This window comes from Nymphaea colorata, chromosome 3, assembly GCF_008831285.2.
Source record: "Nymphaea colorata isolate Beijing-Zhang1983 chromosome 3, ASM883128v2, whole genome shotgun sequence".
NCBI lineage: Eukaryota > Viridiplantae > Streptophyta > Magnoliopsida > Nymphaeales > Nymphaeaceae > Nymphaea > Nymphaea colorata.
The window spans coordinates 19,359,454-19,377,844 of record NC_045140.1 but is presented as its reverse complement, the minus strand read 5'-3'; the positions used below and the strand labels follow the sequence as shown (position 1 = coordinate 19,377,844).

The 18,391-nt window shown below is 35.9% G+C and overlaps 1 protein-coding gene across 10 annotated transcripts; it reads left to right on the top strand.

The window, feature by feature from the left end:
• The first annotated feature begins 1,755 nt into the window (after positions 1-1,755).
• LOC116250113 (rab GTPase-activating protein 22-like) lies at positions 1,756-17,144 on the top strand. 10 transcript variants are annotated; one of them, XM_031623530.2, is made up of 14 exons: positions 1,756-1,934; positions 2,343-2,478; positions 3,725-3,823; positions 6,214-6,317; positions 10,425-10,711; positions 10,817-11,185; positions 11,324-11,446; positions 11,560-11,648; positions 11,736-11,936; positions 13,536-13,931; positions 14,351-14,434; positions 14,576-14,842; positions 16,465-16,766; positions 16,870-17,144. In XM_031623530.2, the coding sequence occupies exons 2-12, from the start codon at positions 2,359-2,361 to the stop codon at positions 14,612-14,614; spliced, it is 1,911 nt and encodes a 636-aa protein (XP_031479390.1). In that variant the 5' UTR covers positions 1,756-1,934; positions 2,343-2,358; the 3' UTR covers positions 14,615-14,842; positions 16,465-16,766; positions 16,870-17,144. The 10 variants fall into 10 exon arrangements, with proteins under 10 accessions (XP_031479390.1, XP_031479388.1, XP_031479385.1 ...); XM_031623528.2 differs by having other exon boundaries at positions 10,425-11,185; positions 16,522-16,571; positions 16,729-16,766; XM_031623525.2 differs by having other exon boundaries at positions 10,425-11,185; positions 16,465-16,571; positions 16,729-16,766.
• Positions 17,145-18,391: the final 1,247 nt, after the last annotated feature.

The window sequence follows — 18,391 nt, the reverse complement described above, 5'->3', positions numbered from 1 at the left end:
GTCCTGCGATTCTTATTTTGTTTTTTGCTTGTTTTGGGTTGCCTTAAATTCTCATTTTCATTTCAGGAATTGTGCATTTGCAGAAGATATTTTTGTTCCCTCTTAAGGTAATTAACATTTACTTTATATGGTTTTGCTCTATGCTTTTGTTGAAAGCATATTTTACCAAAAGTGTCACAAACCATGACAGTCAAAACCAATTAAAGAGATCGCTCGAATCTATCCACAATAACAAGTGTGGATCAGATCATGTTTTATATCAAACATCATATTAGTTAAAGCTTATACTTCTAATTGATCTAATAAATTGCAATCTGTGTCCCTAAATTTATACTTTTTTAAATTGGCAAATTAATTATTATAAATTCAAATCTAACGAACATTCGTAATTTATTTTGGATACTTAAGCATACTGTAAATGCATATGTTATTTTACTCACACGATTGGTTCACAACATGTCCTCAGCACATGTAGATATCACAAGTTGCATGCTTAAATAACAAAATCTCTCGCCATATAGTCTACTTCAACCACATGCGTCAATTCATCAATACAAAAAGTATGGACGCCCAATCAGAATTTATGCTGATTCATAATCTGTCAACATCACAAATACAAACATATTTTGACATACATGTCTCAAATTCACTCGCTCCAAGTCCAAGTCTCTTTGCAACTAGTAATAATGCATATTCAAACTCAAAACAAACTGAATAGCATGATATGACCATTATATTATTTATATAATTCGTATGCATGAGTTTGTTAATCTAATGATCCAACTCTGAATCTATATGCAATCATTAACAAACATAATGATACATGCGTTTAACAAATCAATTCCATATTCACATTCAAATAGGATGTTAACAACAATATGTTCAAAACGTTACGTTTAAGACATAGTGTCACAATATACTCCTTTTTCACTCTCACAAAGATGAAATAAAAAAAAAAAGTACGATGCAATTAAAAAGAGTTTACTACTACCCATATCAATGCTATCTACATTTAGCTCAACGTTTGTTTACACAATTATATTGTATTGTTACAATAGAGTATTGCAAATGACACACTTACCCATACCAAAGTAACCATTCATTTGTTTCACACAGTTATATCAACTCAAAATACACAATTGGAGCATCCATGATCCAATATTTAGAGTATGTCAACGTGCGTGAGCAAGAGATCTATGAACATGGTGTTCCATAATCAAACGCTTTGTAGGAAACGTTGAGTAATAAGAATATTGTATTAGTGTTTCATGAATCAATGTAAAAGATTAATGCATATTTACAAAATATTGTGCTTTGTGGTTTGTGAACTTGTTTCAATCTTTAAAATACATTTACTAAAACACTCAAATAGCGTTCTACAAGACGTCTGGTGTTTGTGTTACCAAACGCCTCCTTAAAGCTTCGTTTGTAAAATGATCAGCCACTTACAAGATGCCATCAAACACGTACGCTTTGTTCGGCCCCGTCCCTGGCCGTTCGAGTTCAAATATTTCTCCTCGCAGGCTCGCACATAGTGTGCTAGCCCGGCTTTGAATGGTGTTCTTACCGATTGCCGTTTGAAAGGGGGAACTGCATCGTTCCGAAACTGTCGGTGAGGGAAGCTGGCCACGTTGGATGGATGACCAAACTTGGAGGCAGCGTTCCACTCGCTGACCCGATGAGGAGGACACTGACGTAATTCTAACTGGGGGGCATCAAGATTCAAGAAAGTTAAATGTCCTCGATTTCCCTTTCATTCCTTTTTTACCGAAGGCGAAGTAGAATCTGCCTTTCATCGCAGCACATGAAAGTTCACTTGATGAGAGAGGAAGGGGGAGTAAAAGTAAATTCAATATCATGGCAATGGCGAGAAGGCCGAAATGTTTGTGCCCATTTCAGGACTTGAGAACATCCTGAATCCCAAATTGCCTCCGGTGATCTTTTGTTCTTGTTCGTAATTTTTCTTATCGTGTTTAATTTCTCGATTAAGCGGCTTGATCTGCTTGCGTTTGAGCATCTTTGGATCAATCGGGAGATCAAAAACGCATTTGGGTTTCTCCAGTTTTTTCTGTTGTTGCTATCGTCGTAGACAACGCTCTTTCGATTCAAAATTCGAGATATCTTTTAGTGTGAATCTCCTCGCCTTTGGGGTTCCGAAGGCTCATTTCGATTTCACTAAATTTTACCCAAGTTCGAGGGGATAAACTCGCCCACAGGATGATCAGGATGACGACTGTGTTAACAAAGCGGACAACCGTTTCGGGGATTGTCGTTTTGATTGTTATGAAGCGGATGACGAATTACGATGACTGACGAACGAAGCTTTCACGGAAATTCTGCAGGGAGAGGTAGGGCGCGATGTCCATCGACGGCGAAGAGAAGCCATGGATGTGCGGCGCTGGCGCCGTGAATCTTCGGCGGGTTGGGTCGATCGTTCGAGATATTGGAGAGCCCTGCCTTCAGCATTCACCTACTAAGGTATTTCGTCCTTGCCACTTAATGCTTCCCGAATTGGGTTGATTTTACTTCTCTCATGGCGATCTTATGAAAATAGTAAAGTACAGTGAAGTTCTATCTATTTTGTGTTGCCTCTGGAGGAAAAGCGAACAAATACTTGTTATTTTTATTTTCCGTTTCTAGAAGCTGTCCGATATTTACATTGGTTCTTGTGCTGGATTTTTCTATTCGAATTAAGTTCATTCCGTGTATTCCTTGTTGGCGCCCGTGTTCTCCTATTTGCCTTCTGTTCTACTTTCTGATTGCCTCATATTCTGGTTGCTTTCTTGTCTTGCTGCAGTTTTCGTCCTCCATTGAAATCCAGTTATTTGTCAAGAAGCTGCAATTGTCTTATTTTTTTGGTTTTGATAGAATCATACAAAGAGACAGGAAGTTGGCCTCTTTGGCTTGGTTCTACTTTATTTTCTGTATATGTTTGTGTTGCTTTCTTTATTTTTTTGGTTGGTTTTTGGATGGTGTTGGTACGAAGTTTATCAAGTGTAACTATAAGCTGTTACAAATCTTAACCTATGAACTATAAATCGTGATGGTATGCTAAAAGAGAAAAACAGATATATATAATTCCAGGGCATTCACTGGGCCACAGTCCTTTCAGTTTCCTGGAATAGTTGCTTACCAATAAACTGGACTTCGGTCAAGAGTAGGTGGCATGTAATCGTTTACAGATCTCTTAGCTTCTGTGCTAAAGGTGTCTAGGTATGTGTGTGGGTGCAGGCTGGGGCATCAGGACACAACTGCATACCACACGCACACACACCATAAAAACATTCACAGATAAGAAATTTACAAAAATCTGTCCACTTTTTAACTTATTGACAAACAACTTCCTAATGTTTAAGAAGTTACAACTTAATAGTAACTTGCGATAAATTGCCTCTGCTTTTCACCATTTAGTTAACTCGGAAGGTGTCTAGGTTAGGGCATCAAAACACAAATACTTACCATAATGGCTGCTTTCAAAAGTAAGTTAAGTTTTTTGGGCTTCTTTCTATCTCTGTTCTAGAGCTTCTTTGATGGTCGGTTTTTGTAGTTTCTATGCGTTGTTTGAAGTGATTATGCTTTTAAAGAACTTAGTCATATCTAATGCATATGTCACTTTTCTTTCTTTTGTAATATGTAGCAGTTCCATTTTTCCCTTTTCATAGAATATTAATGGTTGAACTATCCATGCTATTCCTAATGAATGTGCCTTCTTTTGGTTTTGCAGGGGAAAAAAATGCTCAAACCAGGAAGGTGGCATGCTACTTTTGATAGTGATGGAAAGATAATTGGTTTCAATAAGATCCTTAAATTGATAATTCTAGGGGTGAGTAATGATTAGGTTATTGTGCTTATGAACTTAAGAAAGCTTTTGAATAAAAAAAAAAAATTAGAAACAGACATGTACATAAAGTCATAAACACTGTTTGACATGATGGCAAAAGTCTTATTTGAAAGTTCAATAGGTATAGAAGGTAATAATTGCCATTGTTGTTGAAGTTTTCATCATAATAATTGTCAATATCAAAATATCAGATTGTATTATTGTTATGATGCTGTATATGAGTAGAGAATATCTGGATGAAATGACAATAAGTTCCTGTTTAAGACGATGCAAAAAAAAATTTGATGTTCTTCAATTTGAAACAGGGAAATATTTTACAAACTAAGGAACAAAATTCTCCTTAATGTTGAATATAGGAACTCTGTGATGACAACGTTAGTTCACGATAGAAACATTGTATGAGGGTATTCTAATCCTGGTTCCAGACTAAGCTTTGGGTGTTCAACTTGGTTTTGAATGAAAATTGGGTTATAACGGCATGTCCAGAACGCCGATGTGTCAAAACTGAGCTTTTGGTGAAATTGGGTATTTGCCTAAAACTGGAAACTGGTTAGACCAAGGATCTGGTTTTATAGAGTTCTTTTGATAAAACCAGTTTTTCTCAAACCTGGTTTGTCCTTTCTCGTCCAAATAGGCCATAGCTTTCTATGATGTCAAATATGATTTTAATTGGTATGGAGAGATAGATTTTCTCCAACCAGTATTAGATGGCAAGGAGTGGTTTCTGTTGTCAGCAACATTTTATAATCACACTGCTCAAAGGAATAGGTTTCTGTACTCTCCAGGAACTTTTGACCCTTTCGTTGGGGTTGAACATCACAGGCCCCTAGTTATTTGAGCAGACTAAGTTGAGGGGCCATTTGTGGACTTATGTTGTCCTTCCAGAGGACAATTGAAAAGTTTTGAATTGTGAAAAAATTTTGGTTTTTGAGGAAGATGGCAAAAGGTACCTCTTCATTCTATGATCATGCTACTGATTTAATTTATGGCCTTCTAATTGGATGGTTTTAGCAGGATTCATGGGAGCACAAAAGATCAAAAAATAGAGTACACTTTTGAACATTGTGTGCCATGTGACCTGTGATAGGTGTTAGGTTCTTAGCCTATGGATACGATTTAGTGCTAGTTATGTGCAAATTCTTTGGTAGTCTATTACCTAGGAAAAGTGGTTGTTTATAAGTTTGAGAACATGGAAGCAAACCTATAATAAGAGGGAAATGTTTTGCTTTCTGCACCTATCATAACTGAAAATTTTACTTTCTTTTACTAGGATGGACAAAAGGCCATGGCCCCAGTGGCTTTTTGAGATCATTTCTTTAGGCATGTCTTTACTGCTTCTCTTAGGAAAACGAGGGTGCCGATGTGGTTTAACACGACCTCTGTTTTTTGGTACGGTTATTACATACTCATTTTCATCTTTGGTATTCAGTATTTTACGTTCCTCCTCATAACGATCGGCTGACTTCATTAATGTAAAGGATGATAGCTTGTGGAGAATGGTATTTGATTCCAAAGCTGAATATAGATCTTTTTTCCTCTTAGATTCGCTTCTTCAATTGATTAGGATGTGGACATAGTCACTCACAGGCACCAAAAAGGCAACCTTCTTTTGTAGTTGATTTCAAGCACCAAATATTGATTCACAATCTTATTTCCTTTTGCTTGCACTTATAGGTGATATCTTTAGCTCCTTGATTTCTTGGAACAAAGCAAGCCATGCTTTTCCCATTTTTGCTAATCAGGCATCCGCAGTCATGTCCATGTGAAAATAGATGAAAAAAATATGGGTTACAACCACAACCACCATGGTCCCTTCTAATGCTCACAATAGTCACAATGTGTTGAAATTTGTAAATAGGGGATATAATGCACTGACAAATGATAATAAAAAAGGTTTTATTATATCCGTAAAAGCATTACATAAGAATGCCTCAAGCTACATGCAAGAGAGCCTCTTATAGCCGTTGGGAGTGCTGAACAGACTAAAATGTCTTTGTCGTATTCTAATTTATTACAAAGAATAAAAAGAAAAGAAGGCAAAAGATACAAAACAATATGTAAATATGAGAAAATATCTACAAAATACATGTATGTACTGCAGTCCATGACATTTAAAAGGCGTCATAACCTTGTCGTATCCACCTAGAGCATATGCTTTCATTCTTTGTAGTTTGTACAATGTAGTTTTTCTTTCCATTCCTTTTTGAATTCCACCTTTTTTTTGAGGAATTGTTTTTGAATGTATGTTTTTCCTCGTGAGCAAGTAAAACCTTAGTATATTTGATGATGATGGAAGTGAAAGTTCTAGCTACTGGGCATGATTGTTTCAGTTCTTAATTCCTTACTGTTTACATGCTATTTTGTACCACTAGGGTGTGGACCCATCCATAAGAGCAGAAGTTTGGGAATTCCTTCTTGGTTGTTATTCTATAGGCAGTACGGCAGAATATAGGTGGCAACTGAGAATGGCTCGAAGGTATGAACCAGTTCATTGTTCTTAACTCTTATACTTTTGCTGCTTTTACTACTTAGGGACGAACAAGGGGCAATGGTGCACAAATTTTGATTAGGTTATGATTTTTTTTTCTTGCAACCATTATCAGAAAAATCGTTTTCAGGTGTTCATCAGGTTTTTCTTGGGCATTAATTGGGAAACTTATTTATTGGAAAATCTTGGGAATTCAAAAAAAAAAAAATATAAAATAGTAAAAAATTATGAAAATTTGAGTTTTCTGCTAATTTCCTTATAGAAACATGGATAAAATTTCAAAAAAATTTTAAATATATTAAAAACATTTTCTAAAACTGTTTTAGATATGATTTTTTTTGAGACGTCTGAAAGGACGTGAACAAACAAAAAAGACTTTGCTAAAAACATAATATCTTTAGTTTCACATTTTTGAAAAAGCATCACAATGTTCTCATTTTCATTTTTTTTAATTTTCCATCTTTTTTTTTTTTAAACTAGGGTTATATTTATGACATTAGTTTGCAGTTGCACTAAGTTGCTGTGGTTCATAATCATTTATGTCATTGTTAAAATTTTTTTATCGAAAAGCAAAAAAAATGCTTGAGGCACCGGCTTGGTGTAGACATGAACTAATTGTTAACCAATACCTCAGAAATGCCCCCTAACTTCTCTAAAGTATTTGCAAACAAGGGCACACATAGAAAAAAAACTTGATTTATGCCAACGTTGTAAAAGGTGTAAACGTGTATCGGTTAGGCCAACCTATACGGTGTATCATAAATGTAGGGTAGTGTATCATAAAATTAGTTTTTTAACTAAAAAATAAAAAAATAGAGAAAAATATTGAAAATTCGGAAAAAAATAAGGAAAAACTTATTCCATATAAAGAATTCATCACACATAAAGAACATTCATGATTCATCATTCATAAGCCATAATATATAAACAACACATTTAGAAATGTGATATCATAGATGCAGAATAGCATAATAAACATTTATCACAATTTTAAAGTGTTTAGATTATATATCACAAGTTCACAATATATATTTGTTCACTGCCAAGTTCCAAATATCATGATTGTCATCAATCCACAATAATCATTATCTTCATCCTCATTTACTTCGTCGGCTGTTTCAATGCATTCAAATGGAATGCCCTCACCAACATATGGTCGATCTTTCTAGAGAACTAGCAAAACTTTCCCCTCCCACAACTCTTGGAGATGTTTAGAAAGTGGGAGAGAGGAGCTATTTTAAGAAAAAGTAAGAAAAAAGGGGCTCGTAGCCCCTTTATTTGTTTTGTCCCTGTATCGTATGATGTGGGGGCGTATCGCCCGTATCATACGATACAATCCCCATATCACATGATACAAATGATACACCTATGATACATGGGCATATCATATAGGTTTTTCACGTATTGCATGATATGAGCCCATATTGTTCGATTCGGATGACACTGGTTTATGCACGCTTAGTTGTCAACACCAGAAGTCAGACTAAGGTTGGTCAAAGCCTTGAAAAAGACTAGTTGGAACTACTTGGTCCAAGCCGGTTGAATTAAATAATATTAATAGGGAGGCACATAAGCACATTTAAAGTGAAAAAAAAGTAATAAAAGACATGGAGTATTGATATGAATCACGTCAACCACATCGTTGACTGATTATAAGAGAGAGAGAGACAGGTATGTGCCAGACCCTCGGGTGCTAGACCCATCTGAAATAATCTTGGGTTTTGTTTTTTTTTTTTTAGTGTCAGTTGAGAAAAAAAGGAGCAAATGTTATGAATGAATATTAGATAACTAAAATGCTCTATCTTATTTTTTTTCCTCCCAATTGTCCATTTGCACTAAATCAATCGCCCAGATCATTCCTGATGGGTGTAGTACCTAAGGGTCTCACACACACCCACACACCCACACACACACACACACAGAGAGAGAGAGGGAGAGAGAGAGGGAGTAATATAGAATATCTACATATGTACATTCTATATATGCACAAAAATACATATTTATGTTTAGAAGCATAGATTTACACACACATGGAGGATGCACACGCACGTATTATAACACAAAATAGAGGTTGCGCATTGGTTAAGCTAATTAGAAAGCAGAAGTTGAAGGCAGGTTAAATGGAAGCTATTATGAAGAAAAGAAAACCTACTGAAACTCTACATTTGCGGTTCAGAACATAGTTTGTTTGTTTTTTTTAATATTTGGGAGTAATTGGTCAATGACTAGTTGAGCAATACCGACTGTTCCCTAGGTTGACAACCAAGTATACATATATCTACCTATGAAATTATAGAGTAAGAAAAAAACGGGTTTTACACAACATAGGTGGCAAATTGGCAATTTGATAAAAGGCCATTATTGGCTGCACTAATGGTGCAATAATGCTAAGCCACTGCTCTTTGTGTAAAAAAAATTGTGGCTTGACTGCTCTTGGCTATAAGATATTGCCTCTTATCTGAAAAACATGTCATCTACCTGCATCTGCTCCATTAATGAGGGATTGCAAAACATTGCCTCTAATCTACTACACATATTTCTGCTTGCATCATGCCACCCTTGGGTAAGCAAGAGTGGTGTTTGCTTTGCTGTTGGTGGTGGCTCCACGTCAAGGGCCACACCAGCTACTGTTTTGCTTTCATCTCCAATTTTGTCTTATGCAAATTCAGGAAATGTAACTCAGAACTCAGAAGCAAGAATAAGAAATATAAAAATGAATAGCAGATTCTCCAAAACATACATTCAAATTTACAAGTAAATTCACTACAGAAAAAAATAAATTGCAGAGGTTACCAAATAAAGAATGCTAAGACGAAGACAAAGGGAAACCAATCCTTAATTATTATGTTAAATAAAAATACTATATGACAAAGTAGGTCACAAAAAAATTCAACAGAAAATCAGGTTTCCATAACCACTCTCCATAAGCCACATGGTAACTGCTTTTTCATTTGCATAATCTCCATCTACTCAACTATTACTATGGTTGATAATAGCGACTGAAAATTGTTTTGAATAAATTCTAGAAAGATATTGGCACCACAACAGAATATGTCATTAAAATGAGGTTCTGACATACACAAATAACAAATTTTGCTCTGCAGTGGTCTTCATCAGCAAGAAAAGATGTATCCTTCAAATGACCTCCGATCTCGACTATCAGAACACGATGAAGTTACAATCAGTGGAAGAATAATACTAGTATACATAGAGTCCCTACCATTTGAACTGACATCTAAAAGCATTTAGAAAAAGGTGACAATTTTTGCTCCAACTCTGTAAGCACTCACAGGTATCTCAATTTATAATTGAATAGCTTAAAAAAGAAACTGATCAATCTTGTACAATGCCAAAATGAGGAAAAAAGAACTCTAAAATCGAGACAATATGGATGCTTATGACAAGGAAACAGGGTAGAGATGGACAAGCTATCTTTTGTGGATGGGGGTTGCTGATGAGTAGTAGAAGAATAATATAAATACTCCTAGGGCATTAACATTTTTTCAACAGATTATGTCGCTCTTACTCCAGAGCCATTGGCTTCCACAAGCTTTCTAAGATTGGAGAAAAATACTGTGAAATGTGAATGGTGTTTCTCGTTTCATATTTTGCAATACATATGCAAACAATTGACATTCAGTTTTTGAATCTAAGGGATACACTATCAATAATTGAAAATTAAAGATACATTATCAATTCTAGTTAGATGGTTATATAGATTTTCTTTTTCTTTCTACTTGAGATAATTTGATCATGTTTTTGCCATTCAATAAAAGTTGAATCAATATTGTGTTTATTGTTATTATTATTGTTATCATCTTTCCATACCTCTTAAATCTTGAGGAGGGACTTGGGTTGAACGTACTCATGCAGACTGGTAGGTTGATATCTTACTTATTCTCTCTTTTGTTCTCTTTAACAAAAAATTTGGCTGGGCAAATGTCTAGGAATTGTGACTATTCTAAAAATTTGGCTATGGAGAAAAATCTAGCCGTTATCAGACTTTCGCTATCGGTAGCAGCTATCAGAAATTCTTTGTTGTTTTTTATAGTGTGTATTTTGTGTTTTAAAGGCGAACCTGTCCTCTCATTGCAGGGAGCGGTACAATGATTTACTCAAGAAATGCCAAATGATGCATTCAAGCGTTGGTACTGGCAGGCTTGCATATGCTGTTGGTTCCAAAATAATGGATGTAAGAAAGATGTCCTGTGATCGACACCAAGATATACATACTGTCAACTCAGATGCTTCTCAAGATGCTTCAAGTGAAATAAAGAGACCTTATGAAGTGAATAATGATGACATGGATTATGCATATAAAACAAGTTGTTTAGGTGGTTCTGCTAACACTGCATGTGTCAAGGAAAGAACTGACTATGCAGGTTATGATTCTCCAAATGAAAACTATTCTTACAGAACAGGAGAAATGTTTAAATCGGAATACTCAGCGGATTCATATTTTGATTTTCCACCTCTGCCTGTAACAGATTTATTCGAAAAGAGCGAAAGGGATGATAAATTATGTGAAATAGAAGAAACTACATTTGTAACACAACCCAGATGGATGGTGAACAATGAAGATGCACATAATGTTCAAATGGATAATAATATAGATTTGATAAGAGAAGATAAAAGATTTGCCAATTTAGATTCTAGATTGAGTAGTTATGAGGACTCCAACTTTGACGCCCATCAAATGGTGCAGGCAAAGAACTTGGAATGTCAGAGAATTTCTTGTGACAAAATTGGAATACCTTATGATGGAGAAATGACAATAACGGATGCACATGGTTCTTGTGATGCAATCTCTGATGAGGGGAGGGTAGCTGATTGGCTTTGGACGCTTCACAGAATTGGTATATAGTCTTATATTATTCCTTTCCTTTTTCATACAGTACAAAGTACAAACAAATTGTACACTTTTCCAATTCCATTTGCATCATAGACAAAATTTATATTACATTATTCCCAAAACTAACTTTGTGAAATACCAGTGGTTGATGTAGTGAGAACTGATAGTCATCTCGAATTTTATGGGGACACAAAAAATATTGCTCGGATGTCAGATATTCTAGCTGTCTATGCATGGGTGGATCCTGCCACTGGCTACTGCCAAGGTTGAATATCATATTTTTGTATTTTTATTTCCTGAATGATTTAGGGAAAACAGTTGCTTTAGATATTCATGCTCAGCTAGCATTATTTTATTGGAGACTAAATTTGATTTCAGGTATGAGTGATTTGCTTTCTCCGTTTGTTATCCTCTATGAGGACAATGCTGATGCTTTCTGGTGTTTTGAGATGCTTCTTCGCCGAATGGTAAATCTTTGATCTCTTGATGGAATCTCTACATTTTCAAGCAATTTAAATGTGTATCCAACTTATCATCTTATGTGGCCATGGTAGCGGCAAAATTTCCATATGGAAGGACCTACTGGAGTTATGAAGCAGTTAGAAGCTTTGGGACGGATCTTGGAACTAACAGATTTTGAGATGTTCACTCATTTATCAGTGATAGGTGCTGAGAGCCTTCTTTTTGCATTTCGAATGCTCCTGGTGCTTTTTCGTCGGGAGTTATCATTCAATGAAGCACTTTCCATGTGGGAGGTTTGTATTACTCAAAAATTGATTTGTTTTGTAATCATGGAACGTTTCATACTACAATTCCTATGCTGCTGATCCATACAGATGGTTTGCATGATTTGACATTTAATTTGATGTACCAGTTACAAAGTATGTTCAACTTGTATTTTCTATATGTTACTATTTTATTGTCTATGGTTGGTGAGTGTTACTGCCGTTTCGACATTACATGAGAACTAATTTTGCTACCACAAATCTTAGAGAGTCACTGGTAAATTGGTTTTCTTTGTGGCAGAGAGAAAAAGCCTACTTGTGGTGGGCTTTATATCCTTCACGGAGACCTGATCTATGGTAGCTTGGTCGACTTTTGCAAATGTTCTTTTCAAGTATTTCTTGAATTTGTCCTTGTAATTATAACTCCTTAGGCTACTTATTGGAGATTGTGCAATAGGTCTTCATGTGCTCAGTTTTATAAGGAACGGTATACATAGAAATCTTCATGGCTTCTTATCAGAAAAATTGAGAGGCTTTGATGTGCATTTCTATTTTCCAAGTTTTATCTAACCAATTGGCCTATGGTGTGCATAAAATTTATGAAATTTTAAAAACAATGTTTATACAAAATAATTCAGACCAAAGAACTTTTCCTAATTAATGAAACCATGATATGTCCAATTCATTGAGGAGCATATATAAGCATGACCTGCTGCTAAAGTGCGTCAACTTCAAGCTAGGACACCTGTGAAAGTACCCCCATGTATCAGTTCTCCAGAGAGGACCCAATCAATCATATAGTGGTGCACGTCAGGTTTTGAAACTTTTATGCTTTATTCTCTACAGTTTTTGATGCTTTTCATGTGATTGGCCTGCAGTTCACATAAAAGAATCTGAATGTGGACTCTCAAAGAAAATGATGATTCTAATTAACAACGTACAGATAAAGGTGCAGAGTACAGAGGCATGATGAGGGAGAACATTTTGACTAGTGCCTTGTGATGTGACTGTAAACACCTTTTCTGAAATTTCTCTCTCTTTCTCTCTGCAATGATCTTTTGCAGGATATCTGTTTCATTTTTTGTCTATTCAGGTGCTTATTTCCTGTTAGTGAGAATAGTACCATAACTTAAAGCACATTTTATTGGTTGTCACTTGTCAGTACCATATTTTGTTGGTTACTACTGCAGTGTCTTGTTGGTTGCTTTTCTCACAGACCTTCTCTTTTTCTGTTTTTGACAGTAATTTCCTTTTTCACGTTTCTTGGATTTTACTCTGTTCACTTATGCATATAGGAAATGTATATAGGAACTTCAGTTTTTTCCAAAAAATGACATGAGACATTTGTTTTTTCCTCTATGAGCTCAGCTACCAACTCCTTTCTTTAATTCAATGTGACCATTATTTGTTACTTTACCACATTCTATGTAATTGACAAAAAGTTGTCATAATTTTTTTTTCTGGATATTTTTTCTGTTCCACCTAAAACTCAATGAATTTTACATCCAGATGGGATGTCGCCATATTGGTCATCTTGTTTACTTGTTACTTGCAGTCTCTCCAGACTCCTTTCTTTTCCCTTGAAACATTGTGCTATTTGTTATGGTCATTGGTTGTTCTGCTTCTCAGATGATGTGGGCTGCAGATTTCGATGAAGCTGCCTCTCGTGAACTAGCAGATAATTGCCTTGATCCACTCATCTTACGTCTTCCACAAGATGCTGCAACATGTACAACTGATGGAAACAATAAACAACATTCAAAAAACTCACCAACTGCACACTCTAATGCAGAAGAACCTGTATGTGGGGTTGATGCCTTGAGGCCAATCTCCATGATTCCATTTTGTGGGTTTAAGCCTAGTAATTTCTGGACAAGGAACCATCATTGGCAGACCAACACACTTGCCTTTTCACCCTTAAGGAACGGGGATGATGATTTGGCTGTTTTTTGCGTGGCAGCGATCCTGATTCTCAACCGTCCAAAAATCATTAAGCAAGCCTGTTCCATGGATGACGTAATAAAGGTAAACTATATCCCAGCTCTTTATCTTTGACAAGAAAATCTTTGCTATATTTCTGATATTTAAGGACAGATAGATTCTGCTTCAGCATTTCTTCTTGATAGTTTCCTGAGTTGATTTGTGAAAGCTCTTCCTGGACTATTCAATTTTTAGCTCCTAATATGCTTTATAAAATCAAATCCTTGGCTTTGTTGCTTTGGTGCCATATTTACTTATAGTCATTATGTTTCATTTCAATTTCTGGATCATCTGATCTAAGCTATGGTTCAAGAGGTTGATGCTTAGTTGAGAGTCCCCCAACAATGTATTGCTGTTTATATGTTTGGAACTTTGCAGTGGTCAGATACTTACTGAAAAACTAACTCTTGATATCTTTTCTTTTTTCATTTCTAATAATGGCAATACCTTTTTCTATAATGCAGATGTTCAATGACAAGAAGCTTGAAATCAATGTGAAGAGATGTGTAAGATTGGGTATGAGGCTAAGAAAAAAGTACTTTTACAAGGTGATATGCCTCTGTTTTTAGAAATGAATTTGATTTTCTTTTAAGTTACTTTTCTTGCCATCAGTACATGCAAATATAGGACTCTATTGGGCACTTCTTATGGTTTTCTCAAGCACCTGCTTGTTTTGATATATGTAACAGCTTATGAAGCAGTCTAGCAATGGGAACACAGAAGTATGAGATGTAGGTCATACTTCTCATTGGTGTGCTGTCAGGCAAATCTCAAGTTACATCTCCAAAATTTGCTGACAATGATGAATTTGAGAACTACAAATTCATTAAATAACAGTTTGCATTGGAATAAATGCAATGAGCATATGATTAGTTAAGGAATTGAGCTGGAGAAATTCTTGTTTAAACAATTAGGTGGATTTCTACTGCGTTCGTCCTCCTTTGCAAGCTATGCAGGTAAACAACATTTCAACCCATTTTTACATGTATTGAGCTGTTTACAACTTGGTCCCCTTATGAGTGGTTTTATCTAGTCTTACATAAGAATTATGAATGGTCACCATTTGATCTTAGGACAACCGGAGGCATTTTAGATTATGGATTACATTTTTGTGCATATTAAGGAGAACAATTTGCTTTGTGCTTGTTGTTCAATGGCTTGTATAAAATGCCTATGACATGGATATGCTGCTTCTTTTTGCCTCTCACATACATGGAACTGCATATGCACATTTTGTTCCTTTGTTGTTTAATATTGTTCTTAGTGTTACATGTGCAACTTCTGTCCTTATACTTTATTTCCATTCCTATCATAGTTGACTTTGTTCTTGGTAATTCTTGCAGAGATATTATCATATTAAATTGAGATTTTTCAGATGCATCTCTGCAGTATGGCTTATTGTCGAACACACCAATGACAATATTCTTTCCTTATCTTCTGTAATGTCATGTTGGTCCTTGAGGTTACTCATCCTTAGTGATGTCCTAACTCCTAAGCATAATCAAAGTGATACATAAATATACCAAGTAAACCTCGTCCTTTACCTTCCTCATCCTCACACCTAATATTGTGGGAAAATTGTTTATCCTGAAAATAAAAGCAGTACAAAAATGCTCATATGCTTGTCGCTTTCAGTGGGTTTCAGTTGTACAACATCTGATTTCCCAGGTATGACTGGATTCAGATCCCAGACTTAGGTACAAGTTGCTTACTGTGGAAATGTCCATGTTCATCATAAAGACTAGATAGATGGATAAAACTAAGGTCATACCTGAATTCTTCTTTTCATGCTTTTGCATTGAAAATTTGTTGATCTTAAGAAGAATGTGAGCTGGATTACTTTGATAAAAAAATTTTTATAGACTAAGCCATGTCCATAGCATAGTTACTAATTGGGCCCTATGGCTCTGATCTCAATATTGATTTGAACTTCTTTACATGCATTAATGCTAACAAAGTTACAAAAGTGTTAGAAGTTTGATTCATTACAAATTGATTGTTTGATGCTTAAATTATGGGTGCACGAACAACTGGATTGTTCTGGATTTCTTAACATGTGCTTTGCACATGGTTAAAAGAGATTTAGTTCAGATCTCTGTGTCAAGTCTGAAGAAACAAGGTTGAATTAGATTCACCATACAAAATTGGCCGCCGTAAAATAAAAAACTGAATAACCGTCAAAAGGACTTAAACTCTATTTTCTATAAAATATTATTTTCCAAAAATAAATCTTATTTGGGGAATAACTTATCTGAATAATCCTTTCCCAATAAAAACCATCTGTATGTTCTCCTCATTTGGCGTCCCAGTACCCTTTTCAAGGACTAAAACTGTTCTATTAAAACTTGAACACTTTCGGTCATGTCTAGAGATGTCCAGTTGCTGGAGGGACAACTTGGATTTGGTTAAGAAAAAGGCGACGCTGGTATACCTGTCCATGCTTCCTATGATGGGTATTTGGAAAACTTATACATTCTGCATGGTTTGGTCCAGAGAAGAAGTCTATCTTGTTGGCTTTTCAAGCTCAACATTGAGAGTACAACGATAAATAGAATCTCAAATTCGTTTGGTTTACCAGGTCCTTTTTTTATGAAGATGCCAAGGTTCTGAAGTGAGCCAATTCCACACCTTTCAGGAGTTGATGGATTGGAAGCACAAAATCAAGCATCAATATCATGATACAGGGTGAACGAGCATGGGAATGCTTTTCTCTTAGTGGCATGTTTTTTTGTCTATATTCTATTTGCTATATCTGCTATAATAACTTGTCAGCTTCTGTACATAATGAAATTTCGAAATGCACTTGGTTGTCAGTTTAATACATAGTTTCTGAATAACGCAGATCCTATGAAGTGCAAGAAAGGAAATTCTTTCCCTCTGGTATTCCTTTTATTTTTTTCTAATTTTTCAAATTGTCATATTGCATTTAGTAAACCATGTGAACCACAAATAATTTTGATGCTTAGCTTCAACTTTTATGCAGTTAATATTATTTACGACAATAGCTGACGGGGCATACGTGAAAGGAGAATTTGTGCTATACTCTTAGGGATAGGGGCATTTGTCCTTGGAGTTCAATAGATTAGGCTTTCCTTTTCCCCTCAGAAAAATTTTGTTGGGTAACTTAGCTATTTTGTACCTGGGCTTTGTATTGTTGTAATAGGCTTCGACATGGTCAAGATATGATTCAAGTACATGGTTTAATGGTTATTACACATTATCTCAATGGTGCTGCTGAATGCAGGCTTTCTTCGCATATATGCTGTAGTTGCTTTTAGCATCCCCAGCTTTAGGTTAGCTTTTGGTATTTTTTTTTCTACAGAAATTATCAATTTCTTTTCTATTTACTTTCACATGTCAGACGTAGTAGTAAGGATTTACAGGGTCAGATATTTGGAAGGGGCCATTGTCTTCATTCAGCCAAAAAAAATGAAAGAGGGAGGGTGGAGAAAAGGAGGAGATGCGAGCCACTCTACAGGAGGGCCACCTTAATCCTCCTTTTAATAATATGACACATTACACATTAGGCTATAGTTGGTGAACCCGTGAATCAGATTTAGATTGGCTGATGACATGGTCAGCGGGTCAGCAAGTTGACTTGGCGATGCAGTCAGGTCGGGCCACAAATATCTCTAGTGTATTCCTGTTGACGTATTACCGACATGCTTTACTAATATTTCCTCCCATATTACTGACTTGAAAAAGGCTAATAACTTTAAACCGTAGAAGAAAGAAGAGCCAACAGGGGGAATGAGAACCCAATTAGGCTTACAACATACGGTGAATACAGCAAGGCTTACTGAAATGAGAAATCAGATCAAGTGACATGAAAGTATACTAATTAACTCAAGAGGAGATAAAACATAGGCATAAGATAAAACGAAACGAGAAATTTACGTAGAGTCAACATCAAAATTTATTAGTGATAGTTATATATTATATAAAACCTGGCAGTCTTGAACAATACGCCAGTGAGAGTGAGATGTGCCCCTCCACCCCACATTGAAGCTTCTGATAACAGGGGAAAGGCGACCTCGACAGCTTATTATATGTGGCGATTTGAACCAGTCTGAAGAAGAAAACCAGGTCGACAAGACAGCCCAAGTCAAAGGAAATTGTAACTTCTTGCTTAAGGTTGGATCAACAGTGGTCAGGCAATCTCGATCCAGTTCGTTAATCCAACGATTCCGACGACCCAAGACTGATTTCTTTTAGATTTGTTGGATCAATACTTGGATCGTGGCCTAGTCTTTAGGGCGGACCCAATCTATTCCTGAGTCGGTCGCTGAGTTTGCCAAGTATGCATTAGACTTGGGATTCTTTGAAGGATCGATAAAAACTGCAACCATGCCAATACAAATAAGTTAGGAAACCATATGTATATGGATTTGGATTCAACCCTGATCCAGTTAATATCTTATTACCCTCCTTCAAGTTTTGCATGTACTATGGACAATTGATACCTTGTTAGGCATTTAACGAACGAGTCAGTGACTTGACTTCTG